The 23,815-nt window shown below is 45.3% G+C and overlaps 2 protein-coding genes across 2 annotated transcripts in view; one reads left to right on the top strand and one right to left on the bottom strand.

Moving 5' to 3' along the window:
• The window catches only part of LOC144697392 (uncharacterized), a 558,602-nt gene extending 554,506 nt beyond the window's left edge, over positions 1-4,096 (bottom strand). Inside the window, exons 1-2 of the mRNA XM_078569371.1 lie at positions 3,648-4,096; positions 2,680-2,997 (exon numbers count right to left, since the gene is read on the bottom strand). Coding sequence (XP_078425497.1) covers positions 2,680-2,865 — 186 coding nt within the window. The 5' untranslated portion in view covers positions 2,866-2,997; positions 3,648-4,096. The remainder of the gene's footprint in view (positions 1-2,679; positions 2,998-3,647) is intronic.
• Positions 4,097-6,771: 2,675 nt separating this feature from the next.
• LOC144697399 (uncharacterized) lies at positions 6,772-22,518 on the top strand. The gene is made up of 3 exons (XM_078569378.1): positions 6,772-7,944; positions 14,429-14,856; positions 21,251-22,518. The coding sequence occupies exons 1-3, from the start codon at positions 6,835-6,837 to the stop codon at positions 22,104-22,106; spliced, it is 2,394 nt and encodes a 797-aa protein (XP_078425504.1). The 5' UTR covers positions 6,772-6,834; the 3' UTR covers positions 22,107-22,518.
• Positions 22,519-23,815: the final 1,297 nt, after the last annotated feature.

The following is a 23,815-nucleotide window of genomic DNA, read 5'->3' as shown; positions in this document are numbered from 1 at the left end:
CAGCCCGAGGGGCTCTAAACAGTTCCCAGTCTCTCGGTGCGCTGTGGTAGAAAGGTCTTAGACAGCGACCCTTCCCCATTGCGCCTTTGCGGCAGCTGCCCCAAGCTTTAGTGCGTCCCTCAGCACGTAGTCCTGGACTTTGGATTGTGCCAGTCCGCAACAATCGGTCGGGGACAACTCTTTGTGCTGGAAGACCAACAAGTTTCGGGCAGACCAAAGCGCGTCTTTCACCGAGTTGATGATCCTCCAGCTGCAGATATGCCACTGAATCACTTTATATCGGCCTTCAGAATAGAGGAAAAGGAAGAATTACCAGGGAACCGAGGAAGCCACGGCTCCGTGCAGGTCTGGTGACACCCCTCCTTTCATATTCAGTACGGAAAAAAGAGACATGAACGGGATGTAGGCACCAGAATGTAAAAGATGCCATGAGCTTATTTGAAAGAAGAGCAGTGAAGTTATCCCCACTTCCTGGTCAATGTTTATACCTCAATCAACGTCACAAAGACACATTCTCTGCTCATTATGTAGTTGCTGCTTGTGGGGGTTTGCTGAGCAATGATTGGCTGCCGTGCTTCCTACATCACAACAATGACAACACTTCACAAAGTCCTTCATCGGCTGGAAAGTGATTTGAGACGGGAAAGTCTCTATATGAATGCAAATCTGTCTTTCTTTAATGATCTTAAATCCCAATCCTCCGGGACCCTTGTCAGTGGAAACAGTTTCCCCCTCTCTGCTCTGTCAAGCCGCCCGCCCCCACCACGCCCATCCATTCCATAACTTTCAACAGCTCCATGAAATCTCTGTCTAACCTCCTTTGCTCTAAAGAGAACAATCGAGGCCTCTATAATGTCTCCATAAATCTGAATTTCCTCATCTCTGGACATGATGCAAGGTGGAAAATTGCAATGAGATTTTGGGAAATGTTGCCAGCTGGCAGTTGGAAAGATGGAAAAGGAACCAAAGCAGAAAACCCAGTCCCCAGCTTTGCGAATCTTTCAAAGCACTTTGGGAACAGGGGTCAGAGGAGAATGGAGGGTGAACTGTCCGGCTGACTTTTCAACCTACCGTTCCCTTCTATAAGGCACTGGAACATTGACTCTGACATTGTCAGTGAAATTAACTGATCTGAGACATTGAAAGGATTCTCTTTACTGCACATCAGCAATTTAAACTGAATATTGGTTTCGGGACAATCAGAACACTTGGTAACAAACAAGGCACCAAAAGGCTCGAAGGGAGGTGGCACCGGCTGTAGGAGCGCTGGTTCCGGGTGACATGGATGTGTCTGCCGTGGGTGGGATCAGACTGTTTCCATGTATCCAAATCAATGCCTCACCCTTTATTTTGGAAAAGTAAAACTCGTAAAGAACAATGAACATTCTGATAGCGGCAATCTGAAGCTTTAAGTAAATATCTTGCAACTACTCTGTGTGTTAGTCTCTGTGGTGCAATTGGTCAGTGCATTGGGCTGTTAATTGTAAAAGTTGGTGGTTCGAGGCCACCCAGGGATGAAGCTTTCACTGTTTTTCAGCCCATCACATTCATCACCCCACAGCTCTGGATTGTAAAGGCGCATATTGGCTTCAGGAAAATAATCCACAATCGGCGCTTGCATTGCTGTTATTCAGTGATCCCACAGGAACAGCTGCTTTCTTATGAATATTTATTTCAAATGTAAAGAGAAAATGAATAGGCCCACAATGTACCTATATCTAACCCATTAGAAAGATATGAAGTTATGAGATACAAACAAACCCATCAGTGATTCTCTCTTCATCAGCTCCACAGTGAGTGGGACAGGGAAAAGCAGAAAAGCAGCAATATTCCAGCCCCACACTCTCCAATCACCCACTGCCAGCAGAAAACGGCGACGGCAGCTTCAATCAGCGGGTTATTGCCCATCCCTGGGACACAAGATACTCCAACCCGGGCTAAACCTCCCATTACACCAAGCACAGGCTCAGGAAAACACAAGTCAATTATATCCTAGTGACTAAACCTCCGAGCAGCATTCACAGAATACTCGAGTGAGTAAGCCACAAATAAAAACAACGACAACTTTCTAAATATTCTCACTGTGACATTCCATCTTTTTATTTAGAAACTGACTGTTGTGAATCTGAAAATGAGAACCATGAGATTTGTGTTACGGACTGACTTGTTTTCCATTGTTTGTCCGATAGGTTTGCAACTCAATTTGTGTTGGAGATTGAAGCAAATCTGATTTCAAAATGAGGTCACGAAGCAGGTAAATATTAAATTCAGGAATACATCTGGAGGAAAATAGATCACAATGTTTGAAAGGAGGTGCAGCAAAGAAATGGAAGCTGCGAATGATGTTATTGATGATTGATGGGAAAGTATTGGACCCTTCGGCTTCTGGTTGTCAATTCCTTTCTCTGCCATTGCATTCAGACAGTTATCTCGCTGTGATGTATTCCCTTCCCACACTCGGAGCAGGTGAATGGCCTCTCCCCAGTGTGAACTTGCTGGTGTTTCAGCAGGGTAGATGTACGAGTGAATCCCTTCCCACACCTTGAGCAGGTGAATGGCCTCTCCCCGGTCTGACTGCATTGGTGAATTTCCAGCTCAGATGGGTAGCTCAATCCTTCCTCACATTCCCCACATTTCCACACATTCTCTCCATGTAACTGCGCTTTTATTTGGACAGACCAAATGATCCCCTGAATCCTCATCCACACACAGAACACGTGTACGCTTTCTCCTCACTGTGAACGGTACTTTCTCCTTCCATAACAAATGAAGGCTCGAAACGTTAACTGATTTCTTCTCCGCCGATGCTGCCAGACCTGCTGAGTTTTTCCAGGTAATTCTGTTTTTGTTTTGGATTTCCAGCATCCGCAGTAGCTTTTAGCTTTCTCCTTCCATGTTCAAATTCCGATGATAAATTGGGCAACTCTGTCAGATCCTGGTATGACGTTCGTTTCAGTTTCCTGACTGTAAATCCTCCCCTTCTAATATGCTATGAAACTGATTTAAAACAGAAAAAATGAAGTGATATAGAGCTCACAAAAAACACAAAGGCAGGTTGTGAAATTGAACTGAAAATTTGTGAATTTGTAGGACTGACACTGGGGGAAAATGAGATTGAAAGTTGGTGGATTGCCCTAACAGATCAACTGGTACATTAATGTTCATCAGGGAAGGGAACCTGCCACCCAGTCTGGGCCTACATAAGACTCTGGTCTCTATGGGAGGAGAGAGAAAGAGAGGGAGAGATAAAGATAGAGATAGTGAGAGAGATAAAGATAAAGATAGTGTGTGTGAGAGAGAGAGAGACAGAGAGAATGAGATGGTGAAATGCAGAGAGAGAGGGGGAGAGAGAGAGATGAGATGGTGAAATGCAGAGAGAGAGAGATAGAGAGAGACCCAGCATCCATAGCCTTTTGGGGAGATTGGTCCTGATTTCCACCACATTTGTCTGAACACGCTGTTCCTGATTTCACTCCAGATTCTATTGGCTTGATTCTGCCTCCTTGTTCTGGATTCCCCAGCAGAGCAAATATTTTTCCTGTATCTACCCTCACAAGCACAGTGATCATTTTAAAAACCAGCATCATATCACCCCTGAAACTTTAATATTCAATGAAATACAGACCAATTTTATGCAGCCTGTTCACCTTGAAGTGCAGCAACATTGACTTTAATGACCTGGAGGAGCCTTCTCCCAATTGTTCAGAATGGCGACAACTTTTCCATCAAGCTGCATCACACTTTGAGTCACAACGTGTTAATGATGAGGCAGAGCAGCAGCAGAGAAGGAACGAAATGGAAGCAAATTCTACGCTCCAGACCCCAATACTTCATGGATGTCCTGCCCCATGAGTCCAAAGATCTGCAGGTCAAGAATCAGTCTGTTCAGTCACAAGAAGACCCACGGCAGAAACTCACCAGCCGAAGTAGATGTCATCCTTGAATCGAGAGACTGCTGATGAAGTATTAAACAATGACCAAATAACTAACACAGGCACCAGGGCACTGAGAGAATACATGCAGCTGAACAGGTCGTTTAACTGAATTCTGACCACAGAAAGCTCACTCCAGTGAAAGCAGGCTGAACATGAAGATAAGGCAGAAACAGAAGCAAATATGATAGACCAAGAGTAAACATAATGCAAACTGAATTAAAATTATCATTGAGCAGCTTGATCAGATTCACAATAAATAAGCAATAATAAGCAGAGACCTTTCATTGTAGGATAATGAAAATAATGGGCAAAGATAGGAATAGTTTGATTCTGAGGGGATGAGGAGAGGCTTGAGAAAGGTGTGATTTCTGCAGCTACTGTAGTTCTGCACTCTCACATGAAGGAGGTGGTTAGATGATGTAAGTGCCACCACTAAGCTGCAAAGTAAAATCAATACGTCATTTAAACAATTAAGTGGATTTAGAAAAGAGACCCTGTCAGTTCAATGGAGCTTGAGGGATTTAGGGTTATTAATAAAAAAGAACATTGCCGCCTCTGACTCAGAAACCCCTCTGCAGGCAATCCTGGTGATTGGAGACGGCTCTCCAGCTCATTCTGGGTTGATATCAGGCAGGATAGGTCCGTCCGGCGGGTCTGGCTCCTTGGGTGAGTTGTGGGAGCTCAACAAACTCCTCCGGTTGAAACCGGACCAGCAAATAGGCTGGAATTGAATGATTCCAGATACGGAAGGAGCTTTTAACAGCCTGTGAATTCTTCCATGAATCACACTGTTCTCCAAGGGATGACTTCAAACAGAAACAATCACTGCACTCTGTAATTTCCTGAAATAATCCCTGCTGTCTGTCCTGAATGAATCCATTTCACGAACAAATGTACAATTGTTTGCTCCACACCCACAGGGTTTCATCTGTTTAAAGCCACAAACAGAAAGGTCCAGTTTTCTCCTGGAGTTTGAGACAAATCAGCGTTCAAAATGTTGCAGAGTTTCAGCCAATGACGAAGATCCGGGTTCAGCCCCGCCCCCAGTTCAATCCGATTGGTTGGAGGACCAGCCGCACCCGCGCGGTCCTCCAGTCCCGCCCCTCTTCCTATTGGCCTGTATCTGCCGTCAATCATAATCCGGGCATTGTAATCTGAGCATGCGCAGGCCATGGCGACAGACGGTAAGAGAGCTCGAGCGAGCGGGTTTAAAATGGAGATTTTTACAAAGACCGAGTGCGGATCCAGAGACCAAAATAAAACAGGCAACATTTTCCACCTAAAATGCGACTAGAAAGCATGAACATTATGCCCGACTCTCCGGTTTCTCCCGTTTCGCTCGGGTCTGACCCTGGGGAAGAGGCCGGCGAGGCCCTAGCGCACGCGCAGTGTCAGCCCGTTCAGGAGGGTAAATGATAAAGGTTAGGGAGCGTCTCTAAAAATAATGATTGTCAGGCAATGTCTGCAAATGAAGGAAAAATTATGACTGAGCATGGAGCGCTTAAAAAGGAAGGGAACATGCTGATGAACAGGGAATATCTGTAAAGAATCGTTGTCATAGAATTGCACAGCACTGTTACCTGTGGAGAAGATGATGTTTGATCTTGAACCGTTGCAGTCCGTGTGGTGAAGGTGCTCCCACAATGCTGTGAGATAAGGAGTTACAGGATTTTCACTCAGTGATGATGAAGGAATGGTGACATATGTCCAAATCAACAACAACAATGTGTGTTTATATAGTGCCTTTCATGTTTGACAGGAGTCTTTTAAAGCAACATTTGACACTGAGCCCACATACAGAGATGTTAGGGCAGATGACCAAAAGTTTGGTCAGAAATGTAGATTTTAAAAATTATCTTGGCGGGTATGAGGCTGGAGGAGGTTACAAAGATAGGGCGGGGTGAGATCATGGAGGGACTTGCAAACAAGAATGAGAATTTTAAAATTTTGGTGCTTCTTAACCTTAGCCTTTGTAGATCAGCAACCACAGGGGTGATGGGCGAACAAGACTTGGTTGGGTAAGCACATGGGCAGCAGAGTTTTGGATGACCTTAATATTACAGGAGGTTGAATGTGGGAGGCCGGCCGGGAGAGCGTTAGGATAGTTAAGTCTAGAGGCAACGAAGGAATGGATGATGATTTCAGCAGCAGATGAGCTGAGACTAGGTTGGAATCGGGTGATGTTACTGAACTGGAAATAGGCAGTCTTGGTGATGATGTGGTTGGAGGCTCAGTTTGGGGTGAAACATAACACTGATGTTGTGAACAGTCTGGTTCAGCCTCAGTCAGTTGCTCAGGAGAGGGATGAGTCAGTGGCTACGGAGTGGAGCAGGGACTGAAGGCAACGGTTTCAATCTTCCCAGTATTTATATGAAATGCATTTATATTCATCCGGTACAGGATGTCAGACAAGTCAGGATGGTGTGTGAGTTGGAGAGGAAATTGGATGGGATGTTGTGCACTTACACCTGTTATCTTGGTCCTTCTAGGTGATGGAGGTTGAGGGTTTGGGAAATTCTGCCAAAGTTCTGGTCAAGCTGTAAACATATAAAATGTCTCTCCTTCACATCATGACCCCCTGCCTCTCCCATGTCTCTGTCTCTGTGTCTCTATCGGTCTGTCTCTCTCTCTCTCTCTTTCTTTCTGTGTCCCTCCGCACATCGTGTCTAGTATCTTGTTAGACCCAGACTGGGTATCCAGTTCCCTTCCCTAAAGGACATTAGTGAACCAGTTGGGTTTTTACAACAACCTGGCAGCTTCAGTTCAATTTCACAACTTGCCTTTATGATTTTTTTCGGTTCTCTTTCATTTACAGTCAGGAAACATAAACCCAACACCGCGTCAATATTCAACAGAATCGCTCAATTTACTGTAATCTGACCCTCATCAGATTTTAAGCATGAAAGGTAAAAGCACCGTACACAGTGGAGAGGAACCGTACATGTGTTCTGTGTGTGGACAAGGCTTCAGCCGATCATCTGGCCTGTTGAAACATAAAAACAGTCACAACAGGAAAAAGTTGTGGAAATGTAGGGATTGTGGAAAGGGATTCACTCATTCATCCACCCTGCTGATACACCAGCGAGTTCACACTGGGGAGAGACCGTTCACCTGCTCCGAGTGTGGGAAGGGATTTACTCAGTCATCCGCCCTGCTGATACACCAGCGAGTTCACACTGGGGAGAGACCATTCACCTGCTCCAAGTGTGGGAAGGGATTCACTCAGTCATCCCACCTATTTACGCACCACCGGGCTCACATTGATGAGAAACCTTTCAGATGCCCAGACTGCAGGAAGTGCTACAAAAGTTCCGGGGAACTGATGTCCCATCAACGTGTTCACACTGATGAGAGACCATTCAAATGCTCTCACTGTGGGAGTGGGTTCAGGCGATCATCTGAACTCACTGTACACCAGCGAATTCACACTGGGGAGAGACCGTTCACCTGTTCCAATTGTGGAAAGGGATTCACTCAGTCATCCCATCTGCTGATACACCAACGAGTACACACTGGGGAGAGACCTTTTAAATGCCCAGATTGCGACAAGTGCTATAAAAGCTCCGGAGAACTGATGTCCCATCAACGTGATCACACCGACGAGAGACCATTCAGGTGCCCTGACTGTGGGAGGGGGTTCAAAACATCATCTAACCTCACTGTACACCAGCTAATTCACACCGGGGAAAGGCCATTCACCTGCTCTAAATGTGGGAAGGGATTCACTCGGTCATCCCACCTACTGACACACCTGCGAGTTCACACTGGGGAGAGACCATTCACCTGCTCCGAGTGTGGAAAGGGATTTGCTGAGTTAGCCAACCTGCTGAAACACCAGCGCACTCACACTGGGGAGAGACCATTCACCTGCTCTGAGTGTGGGAGGGGATTCACTCAGTCATCAAACTTGCTGAGACACCAGCGAGTTCACACTGGGGAGAGACCATTCATCTGCTCTGAGTGTGGGAAGGGATTCACTCAATCATCCCACCTGCTGATACACCAGCGAGTTCACGAGTAGCTGCTGTGATTTTGTTTTTCTGTTAACCTCCAGGACTGAACCATGTTTTTTGGGAGCTTTTATATTCTTCAAAGGAAGATGGTTGTGATTGTTGGAAATCAATCATCTTAATCCCAGGACATAGCTGCAGGAGTTCCTCAGGGGAGTGTCCAATGCCAAACCATCTTCAGCCGCTTCAGCAACCACCTTCCCTCCATCATAAGGTCAGATGTGAGAACGTTCGCTGATGATTGCACAATGTTCTGCATCATTTGCGACTTCTCAGATACTGAAGCAGTACATGTCCAAATGCAGCAAGAGCTAGACAACATTCAGGCTTGGGCTGATAAGGAAGAGGTTACTTTTGCACCACGCAAGTGCCAGACAATGACCATCTCCAACAAGGGAGAATCTAACCATCGACCCATGACATTCAATAGCATTGCCATCGCTGAATCCCCCACTTTCAACATCCTGGGGATTATCAGTGACCAGAAGCTGGGCTGGACCAGCCACATATATAGCGTGATGAGAAGGGCAGTTCGAGACTGGGAATTCTGCGACGCGTTTCTCACTTCCCAACTCCCCAAAGCCTTTCCACCATCTACAAGGCACAAGTCTGGAGTGTGACAGAATATTCTCCACTTCCCTGGATAGGTGCAGCTCCAACAACACTCAAGAAGCTCCACAAGATCCAGCACAGAGCAGCTCGCTTGATTAGTGCCCCATCCACCATCTTGAACACTCACTCCCTCCTCAACCAACTCACAGTGGCATCATCTACAAGATGCACTGCAGACACTCACAAAGGCTCCTTCAACAGCACCTTCCAAGCCCACGGCCTCTACCACCTAGAAGGACAAGGGCAGCAGACACATGGGACATGATCGTCTGGAAGTTCCCCTCCAAATCACTCACCATCCTGACTTGGAAATATATCGCTGTTCCATCACTGTCGCCAGGTCAAAATCCTGGAAGTCTCTCCCTCACAGCACTGTTGGTGTACCTATGCCACATGGACTGCAGCAGTTCAAGAAGGCAGCTCACCGCCACCTTCTCAAGGGCAACTAAGGATGGGCAATAAATTCTGGCCCAGTCAGCGATGCCCATGTTCCATGAAAGAAAAAAAAATCATCTTGTTCTTGTTCTTCCCATTTTACTTGGGGTCATCACAATGCTGCTTGATCACCTTCCCCATCTCCTCCTGTCACTCACGCATTCATTTTCCAATCCCACTGTATTTCCCTCTCTGGCCACCGCATCTTTCCATCTTGTCTTAGACCTTCCTCTTCTCCTCCTTCCTGACAGTCCCATGTCCATCACTTGCCTCAGCTCATTTCCTCCCTCTCTGTACAATGGATGACCAGACTATTTCAGTCTTTTCTCAGCTACTTTCTTTGATGTTTCCACAATCTTCACTGACCCCTGATGTACTGGTTTCTGATCTTGCTCTTTCTTGTCACTCCACACGTCCATCTCAGCCTCTGTGTCTCATTGTATCCAGTCATTGTTCCTCTCTTCTTGATGTTGTCCAAGTTTCTGCTCTATATAACAAGGCCGGTCTCACAGCTGTCCTGTAGATTCTTCCTTTTCAATTTCAGTGAAACTTTTCTATCACATCACACTGCACCGCACTTCTTCCAATTACTCCAACCAGAGCTAATCCGCTTCTTAATTTCCATACTTCCATCTTCTGGCACCTCTGATCCCAGGTACTTGAAGCTACTCACATTCTGCTCGTCTTTGGCCATAATCTTTACACCTTCACTCTGGTTCTCTTCCCAAGGCTCAAACTAGATTGGATCTTTGGTTCATTAATGTCCTTTAAGGAAGGAAATCTCCATCCTTACCCAGTCTGGCCTACATGTGACTCCAGCCCCTGAGCGATGTAGTTGACTTTTAACAGTCCTTTGCAGTGACCTAGCAAGTCAGTCAGTTCAAAGGCAATTAGGGATGGGCAACATGATGGCCTTGCCAGTGGCTTCCACATCCTATGAAAGAATAAAAACGAAATAATCTTTACACCCGTGTCTTCCAGTGCTTTTGTCCAGTTCTCCAGATACTGATATGAATGTACAGATTAGGAGCAGGAGTAGGCCACTCGGCCCCTCAAGCCTGCTCCGCCATTCAATAAGATCATGGCTGATCTGATTGTAACCACGTCCCCACATCCCTGTCTACCCTGATAACTTTTCACTCCCTCGTTTATCAAGAATCTATCTAGCTCTGCCTTAAAAATATTCAAAGACTCTGCTTCTTCCACTGCCATTTGAGGAAGAGACTTCGAAAGACTCACTCCCTTCTGAGAGAAAAAAATTCTCCTCATCTCTGTCTTAAATGAGCGACCCCTTATTTTTAAACTGTGACCCCCTAGTTCTAGATTCTCCCACAAGAGGAAACATCCCCTCCACATCCACCCTGTCAAGACCCCTCAGGAACCTGTATGTTTCAATAAAGTCGCCTTTTACTCTTCTAAACTCCAGTGGATACAAGCCTAGTCTGCCCAATCTTTCCTTACAAGACAACCTGCTCATTCCAGGTATTAGTCCAGTAAACTTTTTATGAACTGCTAATGCATTTACATCCTTCCTTAAAAAAGGAGACCAGTCCTATACATAGTACTCCAGATGTGGTATCGCCAGTGCCCTGTATAACTGGACCATAACCTCCCTACTTTTGTATGTAATTCCCCATGCAATAAACAATAACATTCTATTCACTTCCCTAATTGCTGGCTGTTCCTGCTTATTAACCTTATGTGATTCATGCACAAGGATGCCCAGATTCCTCTGCATCTGTGCAATCTCTCACCATTTAGATAACATGCTGATTTTTTACTCTTCCTGCCAAAAGGGACAATTTCATATTTTCCCACATTATACTCCATTTGCCAGATTGTTGCCCACTAACTTAACCTGTCTATATCTCCTTGTAGCCTCCTGATGTCCTCTTCACAGCTTACTTTCCTAACTACTCAGTCATGTTCTCATCAGACCCACCACATTGTTCAATGTCATCTGCGAATATCATTGACCATGGCATTTCCTGTCACACTTGCTCAGTTAGAACATCCGTGACCAGCAGGCAGAGGAAGGGGTTCAGTGTCAATCCTTGGTGCAATTCAACTTTGACTTTGAAACTCTCGCTCTGCCCCACACTGCTTCTGACTCTCACCTGGCACTCCTTGGACATGTCCTGTTGTACATACTTCTCAGGGACTCTGTGAATTCTAACACATCTCCAGACTTCCTCACTGGGCACCCTGTCATGAGCCTTCTCTAGATCAGTGAAATCAATCTTCATGTTGCATTGACCTCCCCAATATTTCTCCATTACTTGTCTCAAAACAAAAATAGCATTGGGATCTGTTCTACTGATGTTAACAAACTCTAGCCCAGTTATACCTATTAATATTCTGGACAAAAGTCAAATAAATCACCTTTGTGTTGAATAGATGCTGTGACAAGTCATTTTAATATCCCTAACACAAGTTTGTTCCTTTTGAAGTGCTCGCCCTCTCCCCTGTCTCCTCCATCCTCACCTCCAACAACAGAGGAGCTTATCGACTTTTTTGTCTCTAAGATTGAGACAATCCGATCAGCGGTCTCTGCTGCTTCCCTCCATTCCATTAATCCACCGGGCTAAACTTCCTGTAAAGACCTGACCAGCCCAAGCCCTGAACTCACATCTTTCTTTAGCTTCTTTCCTATCTCCCCTTTTCATCTCACAAGCTCATCTTGTTCGTGATGGAGAGGATATGTCATCAGTAGCTCAGCCCTCAGCTCAGGGTCAGTTTGGAAACTAAGGTTGCAATGGGTCTGGTTCAGTCTCAGACTGTGGCAGGGAGGAGGATGGAGTTGGTGATGAGGGTAACTGAGTTTATTTTGGTGGGTTTTTATGGGCCTGGTTATTAATCCACCTCCTGGGCTGCAGCTCTACAGACCTGTGCATTAACAAACTCTGCCACGTAGGATTATGTTACAGAAATAGGCCATTAAGTCCAATCTCGATCTGTTGATAAAAATTTCTGTTCACCAACTGGTCTTTCAAAAACACTGCTACAATCCATAATTTTCCATGTGCCCCATCAATGACGACAGGATCCCAGTGTGATTACTCAGCCCCAGGTTGTACTCTGAGTGTGTGCAGTACAAGTGATAGATGTGGAACATGCTGATCAGGAGCTGGTAGGAGATGACATTGAATTACAGAGAATATCGAGTCCAGGAACAGACCATTTGATTTAACTCATTTATTTTCATGGTAATCTTCAATGAATCTCCTTCCATTCCACCTCCCTCTCCTCAGCCTTTCAGCTTTTCTTTCTCACCTCCCTTCTCTCATGTACTCATCTAGTTTCCTTTTGAAAGCATCTAAGTTATTTCACTCAACCACTCCCTGTGGTAGTCAATTTCACATTCTAACCACTCTCTGAGTAAAGACATTTCTCCTTATTTTCCTGTTGGGCTTATGAGGAACTATCTTGTACATATGGTCCTGGTTTTTGATTCTCCCCCAAGTGGAAACATTGGCTCCACTTCTACACCGTACACCCATTCATAGTTTAAAGAAACCTCTGGCAGGTCATCTCTTAAGTTTTCGCTTTTCTCAAGAACAGAGCCCTGTCCTGTTAATTTTTTTTCCAAATAACTGTAATTGCTTGGTTATGATATCATCCTTGAAAATCCTTTTGCACAAGTTCCAATGCTTCTTTGACTTTTTTATTGTACTGAGATCAGAACTGTCTACAGGGTCCAAAACAAATTGAACATTATTTCTGAATTCTGTACCCTTAGAAGTAAATCTGAGTCTTTTGTGAGCATTTTTAATTGATTTGCTGACTTGCAGTTATGTTTTTCATTATTCATCTGTTTCCAGAGATTGCATTTCTCTTCTACCCCATTCATTTTCTTCTTCTCTAAGGTCTAGGTAATGTTTGTATTTTTGCTCCCAAAGTATATCATTGCATATTATACCAACATATGAACAAGGAGCAGGAGTCGGCCACTCAGCCCCTCGTTGTTAAAGTTCATTTGCCTCTTAACTGCCAGTCTGCAGATGTTCTAATGTCTTCTTGTATTATGTTGCATTCTTCTTCAGTCTAAGAAATGCTGTTTGGTATCAGCTACAAATATTTTCAATGTTCCCAAGTCCTGTGAGTAGGAGTCAGGGCGGATCAGGGAGGCAGGGCTTCCTCCCCAGTGACAGACCCAGATCACCCAGGCAAAGGGCCGCTGCCATCTTGGAAGAGGAAGGCGGGTTTGTTCAGAGAGCAGGGCTCATGGGCGGCCATCTTGGTGAGGGAAATGGCAGTGGGCGGGGTTTTGGAGACCCACTGGTCTGTGCAGCATTGTAAGATGGAATTCACTTCCCCAGAGAGCAGTGAAGGCTGGGTCATTGCACATTTTCGAGGCTGAGTTGGTTGCACTGATTTTTGATCACAAAGCAGTCATGGGTTATGGGTGCGAGGAGAAAAGTGGAGTGAAGACCAGAATTAGATCAGCCATGGTATTATTGAGCAGGCTCAATGGGCTGAATGGCCTCTGCCGCTCTTATTTATTACGATCTTATGAAGGCGGGGCTGCTTCAGCAAGCTGAGTGCATGTATGGTCATTTAGTTGGGGAACAGAGGGTGGGTGAAACTTTAGTATCCCAATGACCAGGAAAGGAGATGATTAAGGAGGGACAGTATGTGGGACAGGGAATTAAACCTTCGGGGAAACAAGAGAGGAAAAAAGGCTGCATAGAAACTAGAATTGTCTGTTCTGAATTACTGTTCTTTAGTGACAGTGGTAACTTTTGTAAACTCCTTTTACAAGGTATCAGAAAAGGAGGATTTGCAAATGAAAAGCTCAAACCAAACATCGCATCAAGATCTGAAGTCACTTGTTTCATCAGGACCTGAATATTATCCGCCTTTGAATGTAGAAGGAGAAATGTTTGTCTGTTCTGTTTGTAGGAAAACATTTCAAGCATCAGGGTTACTGGAAAAGCACTGAGATACACACACCCGAGTGAGAGTGTCCCAGTGAACTGACTGTGGAAAGAATCTAAACCGGTTAAACAACCTGTAAAACATTAGCCCATTCACAGTGGAGAGAAACCACACACATATTCTGTATGTGGATGAGGCTTCAACTGATCATCCAATCTGGAGAGACACAAAGACACCCGCACTATGGAGAAACCGTGGAAATGTGGGGACTGTGGGAAGGGTTTCAGTTACCCTTCTGAGCTGGAAATTCATCGACGCACTCACACTGGGGAGAGACCATTTACCTGCTCCACTTGTGGGAAAGGATTCACTCAGTCATCCAGCCTGCTGACACATCAGTATGTTCACACTGATCAGAGACCTTTTGAATGTTCTGACTGTGAGAAGAAATTTAAAAGCAAAAAGTATCTGCTGAGACACCAACACATTCACAGTGAGGAGAAGTTATTCACCTGCTTCGTGTGTGGGAAGGGATTCACTGCTACATCTAACCTGCAGAAACACCAGCGAGTTCACACGAATGAAAGACCCTTTAAATGCCCAGACTGTGGAAAGTGCTTTAAAAGTTCTGGGGAAGTGACATGCCATCAACGTGTTCACACTGACGAGAGACCGTTCAGGTGCTCTCACTGTGGGACTGGGTTCAAGCGATCATCTGAACTCACTGTACACCAACGAATTCACACTGGGGAGAAACCATTCACCTGCTCCATGTGTGGGAAGGGATTCACTCAGTCTTACAACCTGCTGAAACACCAGCGTATCCACTCTGCTATGAAACCTTTTAAATGTTCTGACTGTGAGGAAAGCTTTAAAAGCAGCAATGATCTGCTGAGACACCAGCAAATTCACACCGGGCAGAGACTGTTCACCTGCTCCAAGTGTGGGAAGGGATTCACGGATCTACAACGTCTGCTGAGACACCAGCGAGTTCACAAATGTCTGCAGGAGTTGGATTCTGCTGTTTTTGCTGCTGTTAATCACATCCAGGACTGAACGTGTATGTTAATCCTGAGGTGTGTAAGAAATGTGTCCCAGCCGTTCTCTTCCATAGCTCAGAGCATCTGGACATGGAAGAGAAGGCCCCTTTACAACTGCTTTTAGGGTCAAGAAGAACAACGGTGAATGCTGGAAACTGTAAGACTTTAGTCCGGGAGTCACAGATTACCCAAAAAGGGAGTTGAAGTCATAAGTGATTTTTCAGCATTTTATTAAGAGGCAGCAGTTTAGATATGATACATCAGCTAAATATTCAGGAAAGACACACAACCCATCACAGCTGAAAATGGTTTACTGATCCTGATCTCCTTGGCTGGATGTGACAGTCTCCTCGGAATGGTTTACTGGCCCTGGATCAGGGGGGATGCTGATCTCCCTGGCTGGAGCTAACAGTCTCCTCGGAATGGTTTACTGGTCCCGGATCAGGGGGATGCTGATCTCCGTGGCTGGAGGTGACAGTCTCCTCGGAATAGTTTACTGGTCCCGGATCAGGGGGATGCTGATCTCCATGGCTGGAGGTGGCAGTCTCCTTAGAATGGTTTACTGGTCTTGGATAGTGGATAGGCTTTGGGGAGTCAGGAGGTGAGTTACTTGTCACATGATTCCTAGCCTCCGACCTGCTCTTGTAGCCACAGTGTTTATACGGCTGGTCCAGTTCAGTTTCTGGTCAATGGTAACCCCCAGGATGTTGATCGTGGGGGATTCAGTGATGGTAATGCCTTTGAACATCAAGGGGCGATGATTAGAATCTCTCTCGTTGGAGATGGTCATTGCCTGACACTTGTGCGGCGTAGATGTTACTTGCCATTTGTCAGCCCATGCCCAGATATTGCCCAGGTCTTGCTGCATTTGGACATGGACTGCTTCAGTATCTGAGGAGTCACAAATGGTGCTGAACACTGTGCAATCATTAGTGAATACCCCCACTTCTGACCTTATGATGGAAAAAAAGTCATTGATGAAGCAGCTGAAGATGGTTGGGCCTAGGACACTACCCTGAGGAACTCCTGCAGTGATGTCCTGGAGCTGAGATGACTTGACCAGCAACAACCACAACTATCTTCCTTTGTGCTAGGTATGACTCCAACCAGCAGAGGGTTTTCTCCCTGATTCCCATTGACTCCAGTTTTGCTAGGGCTCCTTGATGCCACACTCTTGTCAAATGCTGCCTTGATGTCAAGGGCAGTCACTCTCACCGCACCTCAGGAGTTCAGCTCTTTTGTCCATGTTTGAACCAAGGCTGTAACGAGTTCAGGAGTTGAGGGGCCCTGGCAGAACCCAAACTGGGCATCAGTGAGCAGGTTATTGCTAAGCAAATGCCACTTGATAGCACTGTTGATGATCCCTTCCACTATTTACTGATGATGGAGAGTAGACTGATGGGGTGGTAATTGACCAGTTTTGGTTTGTCCTGCTTTTTGTGTACAGGACATACCTGGGTAATTTTCCACATATCCGGTTCGATGCCAGTGTTGTAGCTGTACTGGAACATGTTGGCTAGGGGTACGGCAAGTTCTGGAGTAAGTCTTCAGTACTATTGCCAGAATATTGTCAGGGCCCATAGTCTTTGTAGCATCTAGTGCGCCTTCAGCAATTTTTTATATCACTTGGAGTGAATCGAATTGGCTGAAGACTGGCATCTGTGATGCTGGGGAACTCCGGAGTTAAAAATCCAGATAAAAATAAATAGTTTAGAATCTGTATTAAAATAACACACTGGGGAGTTCACAAGATCCTTTTAACTGCTGGGACAATTATACAACAGACATTTGTTCTCGGGATAAAAAAGGACCTGCAGTGTGTTTGCAAGAATTCCCTGTTTATTGATGTGTGTGTATGTTAGACACCAGGAATTTGTTGTGGTCTTCCTCAGTATTAATTGTACCTCCCAATTTGGTTATCAATTAATTCATAAATAAATCAATTCATTATTTCCTCGCATTATTGTTCAGTCTGCTATTGAATTAAAGATTTAATGAACTGTACAACAAAGTTTTGTTAATTGGGAATTCTTATGTGATTTGTTGTAATTCTGCTCCGAGGTCTTAAAATTGGAGTTCTGATTTCTGAGTCCAAGTCATTTATGTAAATTGTGAATAACAGTGGCCCCAGCATTGATCCCTGTGGAACACCATTTCCCACCTTTTACCAGTCTGAATAGCTACTCTTAACCTCTTCTCTCTGTTTTCTGTTTTGTAACCAGCTTGTATTCCATAACAGTTTGTACAATCTACCAGGTGACCAAGATCAGCCTGTGTGGAGTGAAGGACCAGGCAGCAGAATGGATGGAAAGATGGTTTCAAAACAGAAATCAGAGAATCAGATTTACAGAGAGTTTATAGCCGTCTTTGCATCCATTCTGTTATGTGGCCTGACCTTCAACCAGACCATAAATATAAGGGGAATTAGCATCATCTGTAATGCCAAGAGGAAAGTAGAGGCTGCAATTACCCAACGGTCTTGTGTATTGTGTACTATCTCCCAGTGGAACTGATTACCCAGGATGGCAATAGACCTCTCACTGTTATTGTTTTGTTATTGCTTCTGTCTCAGATGATGTTAAAAATGGATTTAAGGTTCAGAGAAAGGGGTGGAATTGGATGGTCAGTCCCTTCAGCGTAATATTTATTTGAATTTCTGGAACATTGTGGCCTTTAACCCCAGTATTAGTTGGGTTGATTGGTGTGAGGCAAAATGTTGTCCACCTGATCGGACAGGAGATGTCCCCATTTATGTCTGTGGGTATGTGTGTGTGTGTGTGTGTGTGTGTGTGTGTGTGAGTGCAGTGTAAAACCTGACATCTAAACAACCAGATAAAGGCAAAATACTGCAGATTCTGGAAATCTGAAACAAAAACAAAAAATGCTGGAAAAACTCAGCAAGTCTGACAGCATCTGTGGAGAGAAAGACAGAGTTGACAGCATCTGTGGAGAGGAAGACAGAGTTAACGTTTCGGGTCCGTATGACTTGTTCAGAGCTAAAGAGAAGTAAAAATGCGGTTAAATTTATGCTGTTTAAGGGGGCGGAGCAGGTGAAGCTGGATAGAAGGCCAGCGATAGGTGGAGGCAAAGGAGAGATTGCCAAAGATTAAATCTCCCCTGCACCCTCTCAAGGACCCTCACATCCTTCATAATGTGTGGTGATCACTGGTTTGCACAGACCCAGATGTTCTGTGTTCGTGTCTGTGATGTCATCACACGCCAACAATTGCACAGTGACATCACCCCGCTCCCCATGTATTTCCTCAACTGGGAGATTTTTCTCTGACTCCAGTGCTTCTGATATCTTTCCAGCTGCAGGCTCCAGCAGGAGATTTTAAAATTGAAAACTGAAATTGTTTCAGATGTGAGTATTTTTGAGCATTTATCTACAATTTAGATCTTTCAGTTCTATGCTATGTTACCTGTGAGAGGTTCCATGGCTCTGGTGCTGGTGTGGCTCCTTTACCATGGATCTGAATCCATGTCCCTCGATTGCTGTGTTTCACCTCTGCTCTCCCTGATCACCTCTGCCATTGTCTGACTTCCTCTGTCTCTAATAATGGGTATGTTTTAACTCTGGTTAGTATTTTACTGTTACTTCTGCCCACTGTGTTTAAATGAGGTTTAAATGCGGACCGCTGCCTGTCCCCTGACCATTATGCTGCTGGCTTTCCAGCTCTATCTTCCCACAGTATCTTTCATAGTCGGGAATTGCTTTTCCTGCGCTGTAGTCCATTTCTCTTCTGCTTCTGAGCCTATATTGACCATCTAATTCTGCACCATTTTTATTCCCCATAATTCATTCTGTACATCCTGTTCACTTTGTTTCTCTCCCGACAGATACCGCCTGACCTGCTCAGTATTTCCAGCATTTTCTCATTTTATTTCAGATTTCCAGCAACTGCAATATTTTTCTATTATTTTATTTCAGGCGTCACTCAAAGAACCAAGTCTAGATACACAGACGGACCGGTTAAGAGCCGGTTTGTAGAAGTGTGGCCATGGCAGAACTTGTTCCCTTCCTTCACTACAGGTCTTTTTAATAGAATATCAGTGTGATAACAATAAAACAGGAGGCCTTTTAGCCCCTCGTGTCCACGCTTGCTCTCTGCAAGAGCAAATCAGTTAGTCTCACTCCCCTGCCCTTGCCTCGTAGTCTAGCGATTGTAATATTCTCTTCAGGTGATTTATCCAATTTCCTTTTGAAAGCCTTTGCTGCATCAGTTTGAGCTGGAGTGGAGATGAAGGAGAAGCTGCTGAGTTTATCCTGGAGGACTTTGGAACCCAGTCGGACCCAGCAATTTCCAATGTGAAATTGTCAAAAGGAGATAGATTCTAGGAGAGATCAGGTTGTTAAACAGACACTGTGCAACGTAACTGGATATTGTTTTAGGAACAAGTATCTCTAGAGATGCTTTCAATCTACTTTACATATGCTTGGGATTTGGGCATCAATAACAAGACCAGCAGCAGATATTACCAATCACCAGTTACCTTTGGGGAAGATGATATTTGACCTTCTGGAACTGCTGCAGTCCGGGTGGTGACAGTTCTCCCACAATGCTGTTAGCTAAGGAGTCACAGGATTTCCACCCAGCGATGATGAAGTAACAGGGATATATGTCCAAATCAACAACAATCATGTGTATTTATAGAGTGCGTTTCATGTAATAGAATGTTCCAAGACATTTCACAGAAATGTTTCAAAGCAACATTTGACACCAAGAAGTATCGGGGAATATTGGGGAAGGTGACCAAAAGTTTGGCTAAATAGGTAGAAGGAGCTTAAAAGAGGAAAGCAAGATCGAGAGGCAGAGAGGTTTAGAGAGGAAATTCCACAGTTTATGACCTTGGAAGCTGAAGGTGTGTGAACAGTTAAAATCAGGGATGCTCAGGAGGTCGGAATTAGATGAGTGCAGATAGTTCAGAGGGTTGTGAGGCAGAAGGAGATTTGAATGACCTCAAGATTACAGGGAGGTTGAATGTGGGAGGCCAGACCGGATTGTGTTAGGATGGTTAAGTCTTGAAGTAACAAAGGAAGAGCCGCCTAAATTCAAGGAAGAGCTTCATGAACAGTGTTGTTCCATTACAATCATCCCCATATAAAGCCCACATCGCCTTGTGGAAAGACCGGCTCGCCAGTCTCAAACAACCCCCAGCGATGGAAATTCTACCGGATGAAAGCCTTCCCCCAGGAGCTAATTGCAACTGGGTAACCTGGAAGTGCCTTAACAGACTTAGGACTGGTGTAGGTCGTTCAAAGGAGTCACTAAGCAAATGGGGATGTACAACCAGCCCGACAACTTGTGAATGTGGAACTGAGCCACAGACCTTGCAACATCTTCTGCAATGCCTATTGCTAGAGAAACCCTGCACTGTTGCAGATCTTGCCGAATTCAACAACAAGGCGCAAAAATGTGTCCAGTTCTGGCTGGGCCATGTATAGACTATCCATGGACACGATAAGAAGACAAAGGAATGAACGACGGTTTCAGCAGCAGATGAGCTGAGACTAGAGTGGAGTCAGGTGACGTTACTGAGGTGAAATAGGTGGTTTTGGTGATCACATGGATTTGTGGTTGTAAGTTCATCTTGGGGTCGGATATTACATCAAAGTTGTGAACAGTCTGGTTCAGCCTCAGACAGTTTCCAAGGAGAGGGGTGGAGTCGGTGGTAAAGGAGTAGAGTTTGTAGCAGGGACTGAAGACAGTGGCTTCAGTCTCTGAATATTTAAATGAAGGAAATTTCTGTCCATCCAAACTGGATATGAGACAAGTCAGGATGGTGTGTGATTTGGAGGGGAAACTTGGAGATGATGCTGTTCACATACACCTGCTACCCTGGTCCTTCCAGCTGGTGGAGGTTGAGGGTTTGGGAGTTTCTGTCAAAGTTATGGTTGAGTTGTAGACATATAAAATCTCTCATTTACTGCCTGCCTCTCCCACTTCTCTCATTCTCTCTCTCTCTATCTCTCTCATTCCACCCATGGAGGCCAGAGTCTTGTGTTGGACCAGACTGGGTGGCAGGTTCCCTTCCCTGAAGGACATTAGAGTACCAGTTGAGTTTTTACGACAATCAAGCAGTTTTCATGGTCACTTTTCCCTAGTGCCGGCCCCACAAATTACCAGTTTCATTCAGCTCAATTTCACAATCTGCCTTTGTGTTTTTGTGGGTTTTCTCTCACTTCCTTTTTTCTGTTTTAAATCAATTTCACAGGGTATTAGAAGGGGAGGATTTGCAGTCGGGGACCTGAAACCAAACGTCACATCAAAATAAGCTCAGAGGCTCTCAACTTATCAAGACCTGATAATGATCAGCCGTTGAACATGGAAGGAAAAAGCACCGTTCACTCTGGGGAGAAACTGTGGAAATGCGTGGACTGTGGGAAGGGATTCAATTACCCATCCGAGCTGGAAACTCATCGGCGCACTCACACTGGGGAGAGACCATTCACCTGCTGTGTGTGTGGGAAGGGATTCACTCGGTCATCTCATCTGCTGACACACCAGCGAGTTCACACTGGGGAGAGGCCGTTCACTTGCTCCGAGTGTAGCAAGGGATTTGCACGGTCATCCCATCTGCTGACACACCAGCGAGTTCACACCGGGGAGAGACCGTTCACCTGCTCCGAGTGTGGAGAGGGTTTCGCTCAGTCATCCACCGTGCTGAAACACCAGCGTGTTCACACTGGAGAGAGACCATTCATCTGCTCCCAGACTTGGAACGGATTCACTAATTCATCCGACCTGCAGAGACACCAACGAGTTCACACTGGGGAAAGATTGATCACCTGTTCCAATTGTGGTAAGGGATTCACTTGTTCATCCCACCTGCTGAGACACCAGCGCATTCACACTGGGGAGAGACCATTCACCTGCTCTGTGTGTGGGAAGGGATTCACTAATTCATTCAACCTGATGAGACACCAGCAAGTTCACACTGATGAAAGACCTTTTAAATGCCCAGACTGCGGGAAGTGCTATAAAAGTTTCGGGGAACTGATGTCCCATCAACGTGTTCACACTGACGAGAGACCGTTCAAGTGCTCTCACTGCGGGACTGGGTTCAGGCAATCATCTCAACTCACTGTACACCAGCAAATTCACACTGGGGAGAAGCCGTTCACCTGCTCCCGAGTGTGGGAAGAGATTTGCTCATGCATCCCACCTTCTGACACACGAGCGAGTTCACACTGACGAGAGACCTTTTCAATGCACGGACTGTGAGAAGTGTTTTAAAAGCTCCGGGGAACTGATGTCCCATCAACGTGTTCACACTGATGAGAGACCATTCAGGTGCTCTCACTGCGGGACTGGGTTCAGACGATCATCTGAACTCACTGTGCACCAGCGAATTCACACTGGAGAGAGGCCATTCACCTGCTCTGTGTGTGGGAAGGGATTCACTCAGTCAGCTCATCTGCTGACACATCAGCGGATTCACAGGTGGAGAGGCCATTCACTTTCTCCAAGTGTGGGAAGGAATTTGCTCATTTATCCCACTTGCTGAGACACCGCCAAGTTCACACTGACGAGAAACCATTAGGTGCTGTCACTGTGGGGCTGGGTTCAGGCGATCATCTGAACTCATTGTCACCAACAAATTCAAATGGAGGAGAGGGCACACAACCGCACTGAGTATGGAAAGAAATTTACTCGGTTACCCACCCTGCTGAGACACCATCAAGTTCATGAATAAGTACAGTGATTGGATTTTCCTGTTGATCACATCCAGGACTGAACCATGTTCATTGGGATCTGTTCTGCTGCTGTTAATAAACTCCAACCCTGTTATTCTGGTTAATATTGTGGATGATAATCAAATCAATTAGCTTTGTTTTAAACACAGTGTGTTGAATCTTTTTAATATCTCTAACACAAGTTAATTCCTTTTGAAGTGCTCTCCCTCTCCCCTGTCTCCTCCATCCTCACCTCCAACAACAACTGTGAGGAGCTCATGGAGCTTCTTTGTCACTAAGATTGAGACAATCTGATCATCTGCTTCCCTCCCTTCCACTAACCCACTGGACAAAACTGCCTCCAAAATTACCCCCTTGTCTAAGCGTTGTACTCTGATCTTTCTCCAATTTCTCTCCTGTTTCGACATGCCCTGTCAGAGTTCACCTTGTCCATGGGACCCACCTTCTCCCTATTCTCAATCAATTGCTGACCATCCATCTTCCCCGTGTTGGCTGATATCCTCTTTCTCTTAAATTCACTGTCATTACCCATCGTAAAAAAAACAACCTCCCAGCTGTCTTTGCAAACGACAACCCTATCTCCAACCTCCCTTTCCTCTCCAAAGTCCTTGTAATCGGTGTCTCCCTTGTCTATCCTTGGCACCTCCTATTTCTCATCTACAGGCTGTCACTAGTTGACATCATCCAAAAGTATCATGTTAGTTTTCATATGTACACTGACAACGCCCAGCTCTACCTCACCACCATCCCTCTCCATTCCTCCACTGTTACTAAATTATCAAACGTACAGTACTGGATGAGCAGAAATTTCCTCCAATTAAAAATTGGGAAGACCAAAGCCATTGTCTTTGGTCACCGCTACAAATTCCGTTCCCTAACTACCGAGTCCATCCCTCTCCCTGGGAACTGTCTGAGGTCGAACCACACTCTTGAAATCTTGGTGTCATATTTGACCCCCAAATGAGTTTCTGACCACATATCCATACCATCACTAATACTAGATATTTCAATCTCCATAATGTTGTCTGTCTCCACTCCACCCCAGCTCATCTGCTGCTGAAACCCTCATCCATGCCCGAGTTACCTTTAGTCTTGACAATTCCAATACATTCCTGACCAGCCTCTCACATTCACCTCGCCCCAACACGGAAACGTGAGAGTGTCCAAAACTCTGCTGCCCATGTGCTTTCTCACACCAACACCTGT

The sequence above is a fragment of the Cetorhinus maximus genome, chromosome 23 (assembly GCF_964194155.1).
Source record: "Cetorhinus maximus chromosome 23, sCetMax3.hap1.1, whole genome shotgun sequence".
Taxonomy (NCBI): Eukaryota; Metazoa; Chordata; class Chondrichthyes; order Lamniformes; family Cetorhinidae; genus Cetorhinus; species Cetorhinus maximus.
The sequence above is the reverse complement of the archived record's forward strand: the minus strand, read 5'-3'. Positions and strand labels throughout refer to the sequence as shown.

What these genes read in the sequence shown, in the direction of transcription:
- LOC144697399 (XM_078569378.1), top strand. Translation starts at nt 6,835, where the DNA reads ATGAAAGGTAAAAGCACCGTACACAGTGGAGAGGAACCGTACATGTGT. An exon ending in ACCTGCTGATACACCAGCGA is followed by an intron (nt 7,945 to 14,428) that starts GTTCACGAGTAG and finishes TCTAACCTGCAG; the next exon opens with AAACACCAGCGAGTTCACAC. An exon ending in CAACGTCTGCTGAGACACCA is followed by an intron (nt 14,857 to 21,250) that starts GCGAGTTCACAA and finishes GGAAGGAAAAAG; the next exon opens with CACCGTTCACTCTGGGGAGA.